Source organism: Xyrauchen texanus, chromosome 18, assembly GCF_025860055.1.
Source record: "Xyrauchen texanus isolate HMW12.3.18 chromosome 18, RBS_HiC_50CHRs, whole genome shotgun sequence".
NCBI classification, from domain to species: domain Eukaryota; kingdom Metazoa; phylum Chordata; class Actinopteri; order Cypriniformes; family Catostomidae; genus Xyrauchen; species Xyrauchen texanus.
The window spans coordinates 42,684,020-42,702,511 of record NC_068293.1 but is presented as its reverse complement, the minus strand read 5'-3'; the positions used below and the strand labels follow the sequence as shown (position 1 = coordinate 42,702,511).

The window sequence follows — 18,492 nt, the reverse complement described above, 5'->3', positions numbered from 1 at the left end:
GTGGTACACCACATGTGACCCTCAGCAATTCAGGTTTTTTTGTTTATTTGCACATACTGATATCAAGATAGTTTGCTAATCCATGAGTAAGCTACCCCTCTAATCCCATATCTTTCAAGTTTCCTCATTAATTTTCTATGATCAGTAGTGATGAATACCGCTACAGTAAATTCCTTATTTTCTTTTGTTGTTCTGTCCGTTCCATACTGCCATTGCGGTGGATCGGTTAGATCTAAAACCATATTGATGGTCACTCAAAAGTTGTTTTTTCTATAAGCTGATCGAGGCTGATGAGAAAATGCTTTTAGCGAACATGCACAGTGCTGTAAAAGCACAGGAAATGGTTTACTTTTTGTTCAGTTAAAGTAACACAATCACTAATGATTAAGCATTTAGGATGTTTCAGTGTCATTAATGTTGATAAAGATTTATTTCTGTATATCTTATAAACTGTAGAGGTATAGATGATTTCTGAAAACAGGTTGTAGCGCAGTCTGTCTCATGTTACATAAAGCAGACTTGTTATGATTTACAGTCACATCTTAGTTTTTTTGTAATTAATTCTTCCATCCATTTGCAGTTTTTCTTTCTCTTTTACAATAGAAATAATTACTTGAATCGCTCTTGATCATGAGATGAACCGCAGTACAAAAATGTATCCAAATTTCTACTTTTATAAGTGTCATTTCACCCCTGCTTAATACATTATTTTTTATTAAGTGCCAAGAAATGTAGGAATAAAAATAAGGATATATTAAGTGATTATTATCAGCGTGAGCCTGGATGATAAGAAAAGACGTGTATGCGTGTGACATTTAAATGATTGAGTTTGGTGTCAAAGATTTGTGTGATTGATGAGCTGCTTTTTGCACTCTCTTCTCTCTAACGGACATTGTCTCTTCTCAGAGGGGTAAGATGAAGGAAGCGGCTCAGCGGTATCAGTATGCATTGAGGAAATTTCCCAGAGAAGGTTTCGGTGATGAGCTAAAGGCCTTTAAGGAGCTGCGAGTCTCTTTGTACCTCAATCTCTCCCGCTGTCGCAGGAAAACCAATGTAAGTCACCATTGTCAAGAGAATTATAAATGCCTTTTTAAACCTTTAATTATAACCTGCACACACTACTTTCCTAGAAACAATGATTTATGTACATTATGCTCTTCAACTTTTGCTACACCGACAATTCTATACCATTATTAGATCACTGAAATTCGTGGTTATCAGGGATGAGACACAAATGACACATGGGGCTTTGCCAATTAATGCCATATTATAATGCAAGGTTCCATTGTTAACATTACACCAGATGAAAGCGCTGGCGAGACAAAAGGAAATTGCTCCCATTATCGGCTTATGCCAACAGTAAACTCCCATTTTTGCTACACGTGCTGGCACTACTCCTGCCAACAAGACAAATAAACAGTTTATAATGTTAGTTTCGACCAGAGCATGTGAGCGAAGCGGAGCGGTGTGACGCTCAGCTCAATATTCCGCTCTATGCGCGTGCGCTCCACTCAGTTGCTCGCATCCCAAGCGAACGCTCCACTGATGAATCGCTCACGCTCACCGGTAAAACAAATCCCGCTCAGACATAAAATGTCTCTGTAGGCTACTTGCTTTCTGTTTGTACTTTGTAATGAATATCTGGAATACATGTATAAATTACAGTAGCTAGGATTGTAAATAGAAGTTATTTCGGGTGATTCTGAATAAAAGTCTGTTCTTTTTATTCATTTAAATGCATTAAATTAACTTAATTATAAAACATGTTTAGCCCTTTGGCAAACTTGCCTATTAAATGCAATAACTGAAAAGGTATATTTGATTTTCGTTATTTTATTTCCGTGAACATAACTGCAGTTGCAAAACAGGCATATTAAAACGCGCATGCGCACACACAAACAAGATGAAATGCATGTAGAACTTCACAAAACACATCTGGACTATCATGCTCATAAAAGCACACACAGGTGAAATGCACTTAACAACATCTTATCAAAGCACACCTGGATGATTTACTGGCATTAGTAAAAGAAACGCGCGTTCTAAAGTTTAAATATAACTGCGGGTAATTGCGGTCTATTTAAAAACGTCTCAATCTGTACATCACTTTAGAATTTACTTTTAGAAACATTAGCTTGGACAAAGTATTAGGTTTCAGGCTCATGCGGTGTGCCGGGACAGTAATCCAGCGGCGAAAACACGGCTCAGAACTGGGGAGTCTGGGGACGCAGGAGAGGAAAAAAATGATTTATCTCCCTTTGATTGGTAGCAGTTTTTCTGTAAAAACTAATTTATGTACATTATAATAGCGTACAGTACATTTTCTGTTGCCTAGGCCTACATCTAAATTATAGGCCTACCTAATTATTCGGGTCAGTTTTTTTTTATTTAAATTTAACAAGTGGTTCAATAACTTCTGTCTAATTTCAACTTAAAAATAGGCTACATCAACTACAATTATGTAGGCTAATTCATATTGTGAGTTGGCTATAGGTTATTTTTAGTTGCACTGATATGATGATTGCATAACGAATTAACAATTCGTTCCAACCTGACGTCAGCATGTTTTAATAATTAATTTCCTAATTTTATTTAAATCGTACAAAATTAACAATATAATATTTTGATCCATGGTTTAGTAAATCGTGACCACGTTGTAATAATTACAGAGAGTAGCCTACGAATTAGTTCAACATGGCCACGATTTACTAAACCAGGGAACGATTTAAGAATTTGTAGAAACGAATTTAATTCGTGGCCACCCTAAATGAGAGAACGAATTCTTAATTCATGGGAAGTTGGGAACGAAATGTTAATTTGTATATTACAATATATTTTTGTCTGCATGTCATGAGAGGGGCTCAGTACAACAGCCTACCTTACCCATTGATCTATTAATTTATTTTCGAATGGTATAGGCTATAGCTCACCTTTTGCTGCACTACCATGTTTGCGTAGCACATCCTCCTGCTTTCTGGCAATGTGACGCTTTATATTCCAATATGAATCTTTGCTAACTCTCACAGTCTCTCCACACTCCCTTTCAATTTCTCCTCCCTGCTCGTTCTTAACTGTGATTTTTACTGTGCATTTATGCATAAGGCTCGTAACTTCCTTAAAACAATATTTGAACTCCATAACCAACCCACTATTGCTTTAGCTAATTCACCGATTCTCGAACTAGCAAATCACGTTAGGGCATTCCGGGTAGAGCGAGCGGCGCTGAGCGGACGGAGCGAGCGGAGCGGAATCTTCAGAAAGGCGCTCTCCGCTCAGGAGGAAGTATTACCGCTCCGCTCCCCGCTACGCTCACGCTCCGCTACGCTCACATGCTCTGGTTTCGACACATCCACTGGAGACCAGGTGTTAGTTAACATGAACTAGCAATGAAAAATTCTATTAACTAATGTTAATGTTACATTTTCATTGTTTTTCATGAATGCATTTTCTAATGTATACAAATGGAACCTTATTGTAAAGTGTAACCAATGTTTGCTGGAAAAGAGAATAATTAAAATGGAAAATCAAAGATTCAGATTATAGTATATTATTTATATATATATATATATATATATATATATGAAAATCCCAGGAGATCAGCAGTTACAGAAATCAACCAGCCCGTCTGGCACCAACAATCATCCATGCGATTATCTGATCAGCCAATCATGAGGCAGCAGTGCTGTGCATAAAATAATGCAGATACGGGTCAGGAGCTTCAGTTAATGTTCACATCAACCATCAGAATGGAGAATTTTTTTTTGATCTCAGTGATTTTGACCGTGGCATGATTGTTTGTGCCAGACGGGCTGGTTTAAATACTTCTGGGATTTTCACACACAACAGTCTCTAGAATTTACTCCGAATGGTGCCAAAAACATCCAGTGAGTGGCAGTTTTGTGGACAGAAATGTCTTGTTGATGAGAGACGTCAACAGAGAATGGTCAGACTGCTTCAAACTGACAAAGTCTACAGTAACTCAGACAACAGCTTTGTACAATTGTGGTGAGATGAATCTCAGAACGCTGTTCTTGAGATGCGGGTTGGCGCCATTTTGGTGGCATGAGGGGGACCTACACAATATTAGGCAGGTGGTTTTAATGTTGTGGCTGATTGGTGGGTGTGTATATATATATATATATATATATATATATATATATATATATATATATATATATATATATATATATATATATATATATAGTTGTTTATGTGTTAATGCCCCATAAATAATTGAATCAAAGTTAATTTACTGTTTTTATCTTTGTGCCTCTAAAACATTCAGAACTATCTGGCAGCCCCCTTCAGCCCAGGCCTACACACACTCCAGCAGTTAGACTGATGCAGTCCGAATCACATTGTGCTTTTCACAGCTCTAAATGCCAGACACCACAAAGCAAGAAAGACAAATTACTCAAAGGTCTCGAATTGATTTGAAGCTCTATTAAGAAGGAATAGTCTGGCTTGAAATGGTCTCATGACACAATATAGAGCCGATTTTCCTTGATTGATGACACAATGAAAAACAGAAGAATGTTCTGAAGAGTTCATTCATTAAATCGCCTGTTATTTGGACCAATTTAGTGATATTCAGCTTTCCTGTGGTGTGAATCTAAAATTGGCACCTCTTGCCGAGTTTATGATTGCATCACTTAACTTGCTTGTTCTAGGTATATGACCCTGTGTGTAGGTTTGCTGTACTTAAAAAAAATAATTCAGTTTCATTATTATTTAAATTTTGAACCAGTTTTATGTTCTGCAATTCTAACACCATTGTGGAGATATGCAATCTGAAAATACCTCAATTTGAAAGCTGAAGATAAAAATTCTTTATTTTCCATTTTTACTCAAACTTACTATAAGAATCGTTAGTATAACTATTTAAGAACCGTAATTAAGTGAAAATCGGATTTTCAACCTAGTGATTTTCATGTTGTTCAGCTCCTTAACAGTTCTGCAATATCTGCATTTTTTTCACCAGTGTGGATTTTAGCATTAGAGATCGACCAATAGTGAATTTTCCCAATATCTTTGGTGGTGGAAAAGGCTGAAAACCAATTAATCGGCCGATAGTTTAGTCTTTCCATACAGCGATGGGCACAGACATAGAGGCTACAAGAGTCCAAAATAAATAAAATCCCAGAGCAGTTTATTATTCAAACAAAATACCAATTATAACCAGAAGGAAAAAAAAATATTTGGTGCATAATGTGGGACTTTTAACTATAAACAGGCCTGAAACACACAAGGGACTGTCATTTTCAATGACGGAGACTTGGCTCCATTACAGTGCTCTTTATTTAAAGGAATATTCTGGGTTCAATACAAATTGAGCACAATTGACAGCATTCGTGCATAATGTTGATTACCATATAAATGTATATCAATTCTACTTGTACTGTAGAATCAAGGCATTCTAACTTTACAATCCTCCAACGTCGGCCAAAAAGAGGAATAATAATAATAGTAATAAAAAAAGCAACTATTGTCAAAACCGATATATCGGTCTATCTTTAATTAGAGTCTTTATGACGATAAGCGCACATCTTATTTTCTATCTGTTGTGCACGGGAATCAACAATCAGCTTTTAAGTGTGACTCATTGTTTCAAAAGGCAGCGTTGTTTATTACTGTTCTATTGAAGTCTCAAATTATCTTAAATTGACAGGGTTTTGAAGGTAGTGTATGTAATAAATTAAGATGATTCTTGGTAAAACTGTTGCAATAAATGTTATTGCAATCTGAATTAGAATTCTTAAATTCCTTACAATTCCCATCCCTACCTTATGCAAACTTCATGCTTGCTCTCTCTGACAGGACTTTGGCATGGCGGAGGAGTTTGCCACAAAGGCGCTGGAGCTCAAACCCAAATCGTACGAGGCATACTATGCTAGAGCCAGAGCCAAACGGAGCAGCAGGTGAGTGGATAGTCATCATTAGACACTGGGTCTCATTCACTAATAATTGCATGGATTTAGCATATTGTATGCACAGGAACAGTCCTTATGGAAAAATTCTGCCAGATAAAACATGTTTAAACCTTCTCTACTTTCTTTTTGAATGATATCTTTGTCTCTCTATACAGACAATTTACTGCAGCATTAGCAGACCTGCACGAGGCGACCAAACTCTGCCCTAACAATCGCGAGATCTGCCGTCTGCAGGCTCGTGTTGAGGAGGAGTGTAAACAGTTGCAGCGGACGCAGGGCAAACAGCAGGGGGCGCCAAACGCACCGACTGCCAACCGCGACTCGGATCACGAACACGCCGATCAAGAGGACGATGATTTGACAGAACACAGCCTGGGAAGGGAAATCGGTGAGGAGGAGGAGCCAGGCTCTGAGGCATGGCCTCGGAACATCATCTCACCTAATCGGAGTGTGCCGGATTCTAACGGCCGTTCAGTGTCACCCCCTCGCAGGCAAAGCCTTCGACAACAGAACAGAGAGCCCGTGGCTCAGAAGAGCTTGGTTCTGCAGCCCAGCAAGCAGGCCCAGATCGTCAAAACCAACCAGCACCTTGGATCTTTACAAGTAGGGTGTACACGACAAACAAGTACCAAGTCGCAGTACGCGCCCTCCAGTCCGATCCCGAGTCGTCACATATCAAACGTGCTCAAAGCAGGGCCAGGCATTGACATCAGCCCTCTATCGGCCAATTGCGACGATGCAGGACGCGCCTTAATGGCAGCAAGTCACGAAATCGAGGATTTCCACCTTGCACACTCCTCCAAGACTCAAGAAAGAGTCTCTAGAGAGGCTCCATTTGTATCGTCCATGGAGGGAATGGTACTCTCCATGGCCCCAGGAGTTCAAGGCCAGGACTCGAGGATGGGGTCGCAGGCAACCAACATGAAGGTTTCAAGCTCCACAAGTAGCCTTGCTTCAAGCAGTAGCTTATCAGACAGCGGGAAAGCGCATGGTCCAGATGTACGTACCAAAACGGACACGGACAAGCCCAAGCTTAGCCAGGGAGGATCCGTGGAATACAAACCCAGACCGTTCATGGGGATTATAGACAAGACGGCTCGATTTCAACAACAGCAGCAGCAGAGTTACCCACCACCAGTGTCTCGCGGTTGGCAAAGTCAATCCACTGAAGGTCTGGTCAGCCATAGCATGTCTTCGGCTGGTGTGAACTGCGAGCTTGCATATGGCAAACCGACCAGCGCTTACTACGAGCAACTTAAAACGCCCTCTCAGGCTTCTGCTTTGGGTAGCCTGCACAATGGGAGCTTACATTCGAAAGAGTTCAACGACAAGTTCTGCCAAGCAGCCTCTTGTCACAAAGAACCCAAGCCAGTTCTTGCCATGGCACATTCCTTCACAGACAGTATGCCGAAGCAGCCCGGCTTGACTCGAGAGAACCCCACTATTCCTGTAGCTTTAATGAAACCAAAGAGATCCTTTATAGAGTCTAATGTTTAGGGTGTATTTCTAGGCAACCTCCGTTCCCCCTAAGGTATTTACACTGAGGATCTTTCAACTGGCATCTCTAATATATACATTTCCAGTCAAAAGTTTGGACAGACCTACTCGTTTATTTCTAATTTCAACATTTTAAAAATAAAAGTCTCAAAACAACGAAATAACACAAATGGAAATATGTGAATTTATGCAGTTACTATCTTATATTTTATCATCTTCAAATTAGAAACCCTTTATGCACAGTTCATCACAAGCCCTTTTGACATTTATGCATTTGGCAGATGCTTTTATCCAAAGCGACTTACAGTGCCCTTATTATAGGGACAATCCCCCCGGAGCAACCTGGAGTTAAGTGCTCAAGAACACAATGGTGGTGGCTGTGGGGATCGAACCAGCGACCTTCTGATTACAAGTTTACCAGTTATGTGCTTTAGACCACTACACCACCACCACTATAAATATTCTCACTAGTTAAAATGCTAATTTGATATAATTTATTATATTTGGAAACATGTTCATTTTTTTATATAAAAAATGACATCATTACTCATGGAAATACCAATTATTGGTATCACAAATGGAATTTCAACCAATGTATTCCAGATTTTTGATATTTACATTTATTTCAACATGTTAGATTTGGTATTTCCAATACTAAAAAATTGTAAATAATTAAAAATATCTTAATAGGCTTTCTTACTAGATACAATTACATTATAGATGTCTGAAATTAACATTACCACTAGTGAAGGTATCATGAACTATCAAGAATAGAATATTTACAGCATTTATTAATCTTGGTTATGGTTCATGTATGAAAATACAAAATGTTAACTAAGTTCATAATGCATTGACTAATATTAATGTGTACGTTTAATAATAATAACAAAAAAGTATATGTTGGAATTAACTTTAACCAAGTGCTGTAAAAGTATTATTGTTAGTTTATGTTTACTAATGCTACATTGTTATTGTGACATCACCGCAAAGCTCATGAGAACATAAATTCAGCCACGTGCGTCCAAACTTTTTACTGGTATTATACACCGTATGTACAGAACATTAATTATATCCAGTATTTTACTCCAGATTAATTCAATATATTTGATAGGAAATTTATACTCGAGTTCAAACTTCCGTTAATTGGTCAAACCGGTGCAATAATCGGCCAAATGACGATAATCTCAAAATAACCAAGTATCTGTCAACTAATTGGCCTGGCATGATTTTACACAACATTTACTCAAAATACTTTAACAAGTCGTTATTTGACAGGAAATGTACACTCTGAAGTCAAGACTGATGTTAAGCAGGTGGGAGATTGGTTGAAGCCGATCATTTTAAAATAAAGTATTCGGCCGATTAATCGGTCTGGTCTATCACTACTCCTAAAAGACCATGTTTTCTTTAAGCATTGAACATGGATAATTATTTAGGTTGGTTAGATTTGTTTTTTTAACCCTTCGTCCAGGCTGCTCGCTCACTGTGTGTCAAACGAGAGAAAGTGCACTGAATCACTGGAGGAACACGGCAAGGCCATGACACGCCACTAACGACTAGTGATCCACACAAGGGGTTAATGTTGCATTCCTCTGCTAGGAGAAAAATCAGACCCTCCTACAATGTAAATATTGTGTGTATTTCCCATCTTTTATGTGAAGACCGTGTATATCTTCAAACAATTAAGGTTACTAAAAAAACGTACCTGGTTTGTATGTTTGTACATTATATTTGAATTGGCCCAACAATGTTAAAAAGTCTGTCCCTGTTCCTGCTTCTGTCTAGATTAATTTATTTACAGCGCCTCTGGCTTGGTATCTGTAAAAGCAAGCAATATATTTTATATAGTTATTTTTGCACAGCTACTTTTAAAAGAAGTATGAAAATGGATATATGATTCACGATGCCAATACGCAACTATGGAGGCTATCTGGGTGTGTGCGCATGCAACCGTTTATAAGATTTGGAGAACATATATAAAGGTTTAACATGTATACAGGTGATAATAGGAACGAGATTGGCAGCGATTATATTTACAAATATATATATTGCAAATGTTGCCTTATTGAGTTGTGTGAACTGTACAATCTGTTACCACATCCTGTATCAAAAATTTATTTCTGCCGTGATCTATCAATGGGAAATAAAAAAAAAAATGTATGTTTTCTTAACCTTGAATTATTATTTTTGCATTAGTGAGCAGAATTTGTCATCAGTTTGTATTTAGTATAACCTGTTTTTCCTCGGGGTAGAAGCAGAAGTTTGTACTTTTATCCCCTTTTTAAAGACAAAATCAGAAAAGAACCTAATGCACATATTAAATGTTATTTGCTTTATATTGGGATGTACAACCGGGACGGTTCTAGGGTCAGTGGATATTCGGGGGCTTAGCTCAAACCTCTGTGTAAATTCATAAGGGGCCTTCATTATAAATACACTCTATAGTATTCATATAGTAAAGCTTTACATATTATTGAAGCTAAAATTAAAAGGTCCCACTAACTTTTGTCTCAGCTAGGGTTGTGCCGATAGACGATGATTTTAGGGATCGACGATAGTCAGAGATATCGCCAATAGCTGATGCCTTTGATGATATCAAGACGATATTTGGCTCGTTTTTCCATTAATGTATTATTATTATTAATATTACAATTAATTTGCCCTGCCATATTTTCACATCGACATCACCGCATATAACCGATACTTGCGACACCGACACGCGCGTCTGAGGATTATAAAAATGAAACATTGAAACTGTTTTAAAAACAGACTACAAAACTACATGTAATGATACTAATAATAATACTGCAATAACAAGTTGCTGTTATTATTATACGATTATAAATTATATAGGTAAGGAGGTATTGCCCCAAGTGAAGGAGTTCAAGTACCTCGGGGTCTTGTTCACGAGTGAGGGGACAATGGCGCGGGAGGTTGGCCGGCGAATCGGGGCAGCGGGGGCGGTATTGCACTCGCTCTATCGCACCGTTGTCACGAAAAGAGAGCTGAGCCGGAAGGCAAAGCTCTCGATCTACCGGTCAATTTTCATTCCTACCCTCACCTATGGTCATGAAGGCTGGGTCATGACCGAAAGAACTAGGTCACGAGTACAAGCGGCCGAAATGGGCTTCCTCAGAAGGGTGGCAGGCTTCTCCCTTAGAGATAGGGTGAGGAGCTCAGTCATCCGTGAGGAGCTCGGAGTAGAGCCGCTGCTCCTTTGCGTCGAAAGGAGTCAGTTGAGGTGGTTTGGGCATCTGGTAAGGATGCCCCCTAGGTGCCTCCCTAGGGAGGTGTTTCAGGCACGTCCAGCTGGGAGGAGGTCTCGGGGAAGACCCAGGATTAGGTGGAGAGATTACATCTCCACACTGGCCTGGGAACGCCTCGGGGGTCCCCCAGTCAGAGCTGGTTAATGTGGCTCGGGATAGGGAAGTTTGGGGCCCCCTGCTGGAGCAGCTGCCCCCGCGACCCGACTTCGGATAAGCGGTTGAAGATGGATGGAGGTATGGATGGATGGATATAAATGATATAACCATCCATACCTCTGCAGTGTGGTTCTCCGGGATGAATGTCATTTCGAGACATTTTGCCTCCAGTTTCCAATCCTCCGAAATATAATGGGGGGGGTCGTGTTTATGTTTGACAACATCTGTGGTCAAAGCGACAAAGTCAGCCGCATTCAAATCTTTAGTTCCCTCGTTTTATTGTACAGATCGGGGATAACAGTGTTGAAGTACTAGCGCCGCGGCAGCTTGTACTGTTTGTCAAAGGTTTGAAGTAGATCTCTAAAACTCATCTGTATGATAGGAGACCATCTCCTTTGCAATATAATTGGAGACAGCTGCTGTGCAGTGGGCCCACACTTCACTGTTTCGTTTGTACGTAGTGCTTTTTGCAAAAGCTCCGTTGATAGATTGCTGACTTCTTTGCCGACCACAGCTTTTCTTGGTGCTAACTTAGCAGCATTAGCATGGTGGTGGGCACGCAAATGTATATATATGGTGGAGACTCCTTCACCAGCACAACTCTCGTGCAAAGTTTGCAAATTGCCTGTGTGATATCCACAGGCTCGCCTTTTACGTCTGGTTTAAAACCGAAATATTGCCAAATAGGTGACAGGACATTTTCTTTATTTGACTTTGTTTGCAAAATGATGGACAACTATAAATGAGCAAATAAGTAAATTATTTCATTTCATTTGACATGCCACTTTAAAAATTTATTTATTTTTCGTGCATCAGCGTACTGATAAACATGACGTCCACATATGTGGAAAATGGGACCATGTTATTTATTTTGAATGACTTTCAATATTAACACATCTGTGGGTCATTTCGCTTCTTTCTGACATAAATGTTGTTATATTTTATTTTGTTATCGCTGTACGATTACATTAGTAAATGCATTCCTATATATTTACTGTACGTCACACTGAGAAACAATGGATGCATCCAAAAGCTGAAAAAGTTTGATTTCAGAGGATTTATATGGAGTTCAGATGAAAATATGGTGCATTTCTAACTGTTCTGAGACCAGTGCAGACAGACGCACACTGGAGGTTAAGTCATTCACTAAATAGGGAGCAAGGGAGCATCCTGTAGCTTTCCTATAACTGTTCTGAGACCAGTGCAGACAGACGCACACTGGAGGTTAAGTCATTCACTAAATAGGGAGCAAGGGAGCATCCTATATCTCTCTATACATTTAAGTGTGTTCACTCTTAAAATCTGATCAAAAGTTCAGTTTCAGGCTGTAGATGATGCTCATATGTGGACATCAATATATTAAGGAAAACTATTTGCACAAGAAAAGTTGTTTGTTTGGTTTTTGCATGTTTATTTGGTGCTACTAGTTACAAATCAAAAAGGGAAATGGAAAATGCACTCAGCGGTCACGCTTGCATCTCAGGAGGTTTAAAAAGACTATTTTGTCCCATTTGGCTTCCGTAGTTCAACAGCCTATTTAGTTTAAAATTTTACTAGTCTATTATTGATTTGTTGAGTGCTTTTAGTTAGTTTATTAGATTGCAGGCTAACATAGGTGCTCATGAGTACAAAATAGTTGCTAGATTTTCCAAAGTTTGCAAGGGTCTTGGCATTGCGTCTTGAGAGTTTTGCGCGCGCACAAAAAAATTCTAATGTTTATTTCTTAATATTCTTAATATTTTAATATGTTCCTTGAGGTTCACTTATATTATTAGTAAAGTATTTGTATTTATTTTTTTTTTAACAAAAAAACATCATATATTTGTAACACATGATAATTTTCCACCCTCATTCTGACTCACTGACTGTCAGAATTGCTCAGTTTTGGTGCTGCTTCTCCTTTAAGACTCGACAGTAAACGCCCACTGTTCTGATTGGCTCTCTGCTCTTGACTGACCACTGGCCTATGCAGGGCTGGACTGGCAATCTGGCTTACCGGGCATTTTTCCGGTGGGTCGATGCACTTTGGGGCCGATCAGGAGCGGACTGGCCAGTGGGAGAACCGAGCGGGCCAGTGGGTCGGCCACGAAATGTGCCGAATGGGCCATGATAAGCAAAAAGAAGCCACAGCATTATGCAGAACGGGGCACAAAATGGCGCTGCAATATGCAGATAAGGACAGCGAATCCATACAAAATCCAAATCCAAACACACAACAAATATGCAAAAATTGGGCACATCTGTCATAATTGTAATTGATTAAATGTGATGAATTTGCAAACCAACATTTGTGTGTGTGTGTGTGTGTGTCTCCACCTATTTTAAATTCAGTGGCCAGTGTGTCCTTGTTTAGGGCGATGAGTTTGGCCCCGTCGATATTATGGGCTCTAAACGTGTCCACCACAGCTTCTAACTCTTCATCCTGAAGCCACTTATACACATCCTCCCCTGACCAATCACTGACCAGCATTCTGGAGTAACCCAGGGGCTTCCTTCCTGTCCAAGCACACAAACAGGAAGTGCTTTGTTATCATCCTCAATACTGAACATCCCTCATTATAGTCCAAACAGTGTGGCTCTTTCCTTCCCAAACCTAAACAAAGCTTCTGCTCAAGCCCTCATAACAAAAACACACATGGTTTTGCTCGTGAAGTCTGTTTACATGCTTCATTCTTCTTAGATGGCGATTTAATAAAAGCACATATTGAACTGCGTGCTTCAAAGTGAAGAGGTGGCACTACAAATAATGTAAGGGACAGCAAGAAGAGACTGAAGGATAAGCTCTTACCTGGCCGTGTCATTTGCAAAGGTTCAGCTAGAAAATAAAGTAACGTGTCACTAAATGTAAAAAGACAGACAGTGCAAATTAATAACATCAAAGAGTAAATATTACATTTTTTTATTGCGTTTTTTTCCCGGCTGTGTCTTTCAATGACCCCCCCTGACAAAAACGAATTCAAAGTATCGATTCAAAATTCTGAGTCAACAATGTGTATCAATATTTTGGCATCACTGTTCACAAAAGTATAAAATAGTTCAAATATATGAAGGTAAACATTGCCGTTTTTTTTTTTTACTAAATATTTTTTAACTAAAATATTCAATAATGTATAAATAAAAAATATGGAGGAGCCAAAATGATTTTCTGTGATAGTCAATGTTATGTCATTGTTAGGGGGTTTAGATGGGCAAGGAGGAGGCGAGAACCGGCTTGTCAATATAATATTTAATTAAATTCAAAACCAAAACACACAAACATAAACACACACGACGGACATGCCCGTAATTCTCTCTCTCTCTAACCATCGTCACCGGTCACCTTTATCCCTCGCGCGCCTCATCAGGCCGATTGGGGACCGGGCGCGTGATATTCCGACCCGGTCCCACCCCCTCCACTCCACACTCCTCCCGGCGTTATCTCAGGCCGGGGTGCCACCGGCATGACGTACATACCCCCCTATACCTGGGGCGGGGTGTATCTTGCATCAGCCGCTCCAACCCCGGGCTAACCGGAGTCAAACCTTCGACCCCCAGCAGGCAGAACGCGCCTCCGCTTTTCTGACAACAAATGGAGACACTCCTCCGCCCCTGGCAGCGGCCCTACCGCTCCGGGTGGTCAGGGAGATTCTTCCCTCCTCCCCTCACGGACGGTGGTCTCCCTTGACCCCTCCGCATCTCTGGGGACAGCAGGGCACTCCTCCGCCCCCGGCAGCGGCTCCCTCGCTCCAGGCGGTCGGGGTATCCAGTCCCCACTTGCCCCGCGGACGGCGGCTGTTCCCCGCATCCAGGCGGTCGGGCTACTCCGTCACCTGGCAGATGGCAGCGGCACTCCCCTGGGTGGACGGCAGTGTGGAGGACTCTGCAACGGGCATCCCTCCTCCTTCCCGGGCTTTCGGCACCAATGTAAGGGGGTTAAGATGGGCAAGGAACCGGCTTGTCAATATAAATAATATTTAATTAAACTCAAAACCAAAACACACAAACATAAACACACACATGACGGACAAGCCCGTAATTCTCTCTCTCTCTCTCTCTCTCTATCCATCGTCACCGGCCACCTTTATCCCTCGCGCGCCTCACGACCCGGCCCCGCCCCCCTCCGCTCCACAGTTATAATACGGTCACTGGAGTTTAAAGGAATATTCCGGGTTCAATACAAATTAAGCTCAATCGACAGCATTTGTGACGAAGTTGATTTAATTTCGACTCATCCCTCATTTTCTTTAAAAAAAAAGCTAAAATCTGGGTTCCAGTGAGACACATGATTTTAGTGCGATAAAATCGCTTACTAATGTTTTCTGTGTAAAGTATCTAATTTTGCAACTTTGTTGCTATGACGACGTAACGCCGCAAACCCTAAAACCACCAAACGACCACAAAAAGAATGATTTAAACAACAGTACAGCTAAATATTACAGTTGTTTAAAAGGTTTAAACAGAAGAATTAATGTAAGTCACATTTCTGCCTTTAAACCCTCCAAAATTAGCCCCATTGACTTCCATTCTAAGTGCCTCACTGTAACCTGCATTTTGGCTTTTAGAAGAAAAGGAGAGATGAGTCAAAATTATTTAAGATAATCAACATTATGCCACAAATGCTGTCGATTGAGCTAAAGTTGTGTTTAAAGGGATAGTTCACCTAAAATTGTAAAGTCTGTCATTACTTAATATTGTTCCAAAGCCGTGTGACTTTTCCTGTGAAACATAAAAGGAGATTTTTTTCGTGTTCCACAGAAAATAAAATAAAAAAGTCAAAAATTTTTGCAACAACATGATGGCGAGAAAATGATGGCAGAATTATAATTTTTTGGTGAACTGTCCCTTTAAATTCAAATTAGAATTATACTTCTGCATCATGCTGCAATCGAAATACAAATTCAGGAATTGAAATACAATTTAAAAAGGCATTTTATATTTTATTCTGAATGGTGCACACCCCTGATGTTTTTTTATATTTATTTTTTTTATTATTCTTTATTTTTACAGGTAAGTCATTAAGAACAAGTTTGTATTTACAATGGCGGCCTGACAAGTGGAATAACCACTTAGGGAAAGGTAATGGGGCTAAAATAAATACAGTACATTAGAAAATCATACAAGTTAACAATTACATTAAATACAATTTAAAACAACACAAAACGATTATGTAGAGAAGCAACTGCGTGTGTCCGTGAACAAGGATGATATAATAGTTTTAAAAGATGAAATTAGTGTATCTAGTTTGAGAATATTTTGCAGAGCATTCCAGTCGCGAGTGGCAGCAGATTGAAAAGAAGCAATACCAAAGGCAGAGTTAGTTTTGGGAATACGTAATTGAAGACGAAGTGAGGACCGGGTGTTGTATGTGACCGGCTTTGGCTGCAGCAGGTGACCCAAGTAAGGGGGTGAGCGGTCGAGAAGGGTCTTGTAAATGAAAGTGAACCAGTGAATTTTGCGGCGATTGTGAAGGGAGGGCCAGTTGACAAATGAATATAAAGCGCAGTGGTGTGTATTGAAAGGAGCATTTATGGCAAACCTGATAGCGGAATGGTAAAGAGTGTCAAGAGTTGATAGAGTGGACTTGCAAGCAACCCTGTATATAGTGTCTCCATAGTCTAACATGGGTAGAATGGTCATTTGAATTAGAGTAAATTTGGCAAGCTTGGCCTTGACCTTAGATTGCAGCTTTGATATGTGGATGGAGAAAGACAGTGAAGTTTCCAACCAGATGCCCAAGAATTTATATGCAGTGACTTGTTGTAGAATAGCCCCCTTGCAAGTGGTGATTTTAAGGGCTGGAGGAGGCGTTGTACCCTTACGGTAAAACCACATGGCTTATGTTTTGAAGGTATTAAGAGTGAGTTTCAGTTGTGTAAAGGATTGCTGTAGTTGGAAAAAGCTATCTTGCAAGGTAGCTTGAACTGCATCAGGGGTGGAGCCCGTGGCATAAAGGATTGTATTATCAGCATATAAGTGAATGAGTGAATTACCAACTGCCTGGGGAATGTTATTAATATAAATTGAGAAAAGTGTAGGGCCAAGGATGGAGCCTTGGGGGACACCCCTGGTGACCGGTAGAGAATGGGAAAAAAGGTTTAAAGATAATTTGAGAACCAAACCAGTGAGTGATCAGTGACACCAATGCTGCCAAGTCTGTGGATGAGTGTGTTGTGGTCCACGGAGTCAAAGGCTTTTGCAAGGTCAATAAATATAGCAGGGCAGTGTTGTTTGATATCTAACGCGGACGTAATGTCATTGAGCACTTTAGTGGTAGCTGTAACACAACCATACCCTGATCGGAATCCAGACTGTGCCCCGGAGATGATACTGTTCACATTAAGATGATTGATTAGTTGTTTATTAACACATTTTTCCATAATTTTAGACACACAAGGCAAGATGGAGATTGGCCTGTAATTGTTTAAATCAGCCTGATCACCGCCCTTATACAGAGGAAGCACAACCGCTTCTTTCCAAGCAGGTGGAATCTCGGCTGTATGGAAGGATAGATTAATGAGGGCTGTTAGAGGAGCCGCAATAACCGGGGCAGCAATTTTAATGAAAAAAGCGGCAAGATCATCTGATCCAGCCGTTTTATTGGGGTCCTGAGCGGTCAACTCCTTTAGGACTTCCCCCACTAAAACAGGCCGAATGGAAAAACTGTGAGGAGGTGCTAGAAGGCTGCAGGTATTAGAGACTGCAGGGGCTGTAGCAATAGGGTTTAACGCCTTGGAAACAAAGCCAGAATTTATGAAGTGGTGATTGAATGCTTCAGCCATGGAGTTTTTATTAGTAACAACTATGTCATCCACTTTTAGGGACAATGGTATGGTCCGGGGTTTGTTGTCAAGTTTTTTTACCGTATTCCAAAATGCTTTTGGATTCGCACCACAAAGTGTGAACTGTTCTTTAAAGAAGCCAGCTTTAACCACCCTCACCGCTTGTGTGGCCTTGTTCCTGATTTGACTAAATAAACGGTTGTCTTTGGCAGAATGTGACTTGCGTGCTCTCCGCCAGGCTGTTCAGAAGAGGCATGACAATAACTATATTAATGAGTTCATTCACCCAAAAAATGAATGTTTTTTTTGTTTTTTATTCTCACTAAAAAAAATATTTGCTTACGAGCCAAGAAAAATAAAGCCCACTGACATATACAGTATATGTGTGTGTGTATATATATATATATATATATTAATTATATATATAGATATGAAAGCCCTTTCATCTCCCTTTAAAAAAAAATTCCTAAATTTTTTTTATTTTTTGTCATGAATCACATGGTCACATTAAAACAAACTTGTGAACTTTTTACCAGGCCTTCGTTTAAATGCTTTTAATGTCTCAAATGTCTGTTTTACTGTTTTAGCCTTCAACCAGACCCAGAATTGAATTATTAAACTATGACAACCATTATAAAAATGCTAATTATTACAAAGTTTAAAACTGTGATCATCTAAATAATGAATATATATATATATATATATATACTGTTACGAATGAGGCAGCGAGGAGAGAGGATCTAAATGCAGGTTTCTTTATTGATTAGAATACAGGCAAAACACAAAGGAAAGCCCACAATGGGGAAACAAAACATAAACTAAAACAATAGGGCAGGAGGACACATACCAGGCTACAACATACAATGAACCACAAGGAGTTAACAA

At 39.8% G+C, this 18,492-nt stretch overlaps 1 protein-coding gene across 5 annotated transcripts in view; it reads left to right on the top strand.

Annotated features, from left to right (window-relative positions):
- Window positions 1-9,564, top strand: part of LOC127658658 (protein TANC1-like) — a 260,584-nt gene extending 251,020 nt beyond the window's left edge. For 4 of the 5 annotated variants that reach the window (XM_052148063.1, XM_052148061.1, XM_052148062.1 and 1 more), the window contains 3 exons: window positions 907-1,053; window positions 5,818-5,918; window positions 6,086-9,564. In XM_052148063.1, coding sequence (XP_052004023.1) covers window positions 907-1,053; window positions 5,818-5,918; window positions 6,086-7,427 — 1,590 coding nt within the window. In that variant the 3' untranslated portion in view covers window positions 7,428-9,564. Of the gene's footprint in view, window positions 1-906; window positions 1,054-5,817; window positions 5,919-6,085 lie in introns of those variants that run through there. The other variant, XR_007972434.1, reaches the window with a different exon arrangement.
- Window positions 9,565-18,492: the final 8,928 nt, after the last annotated feature.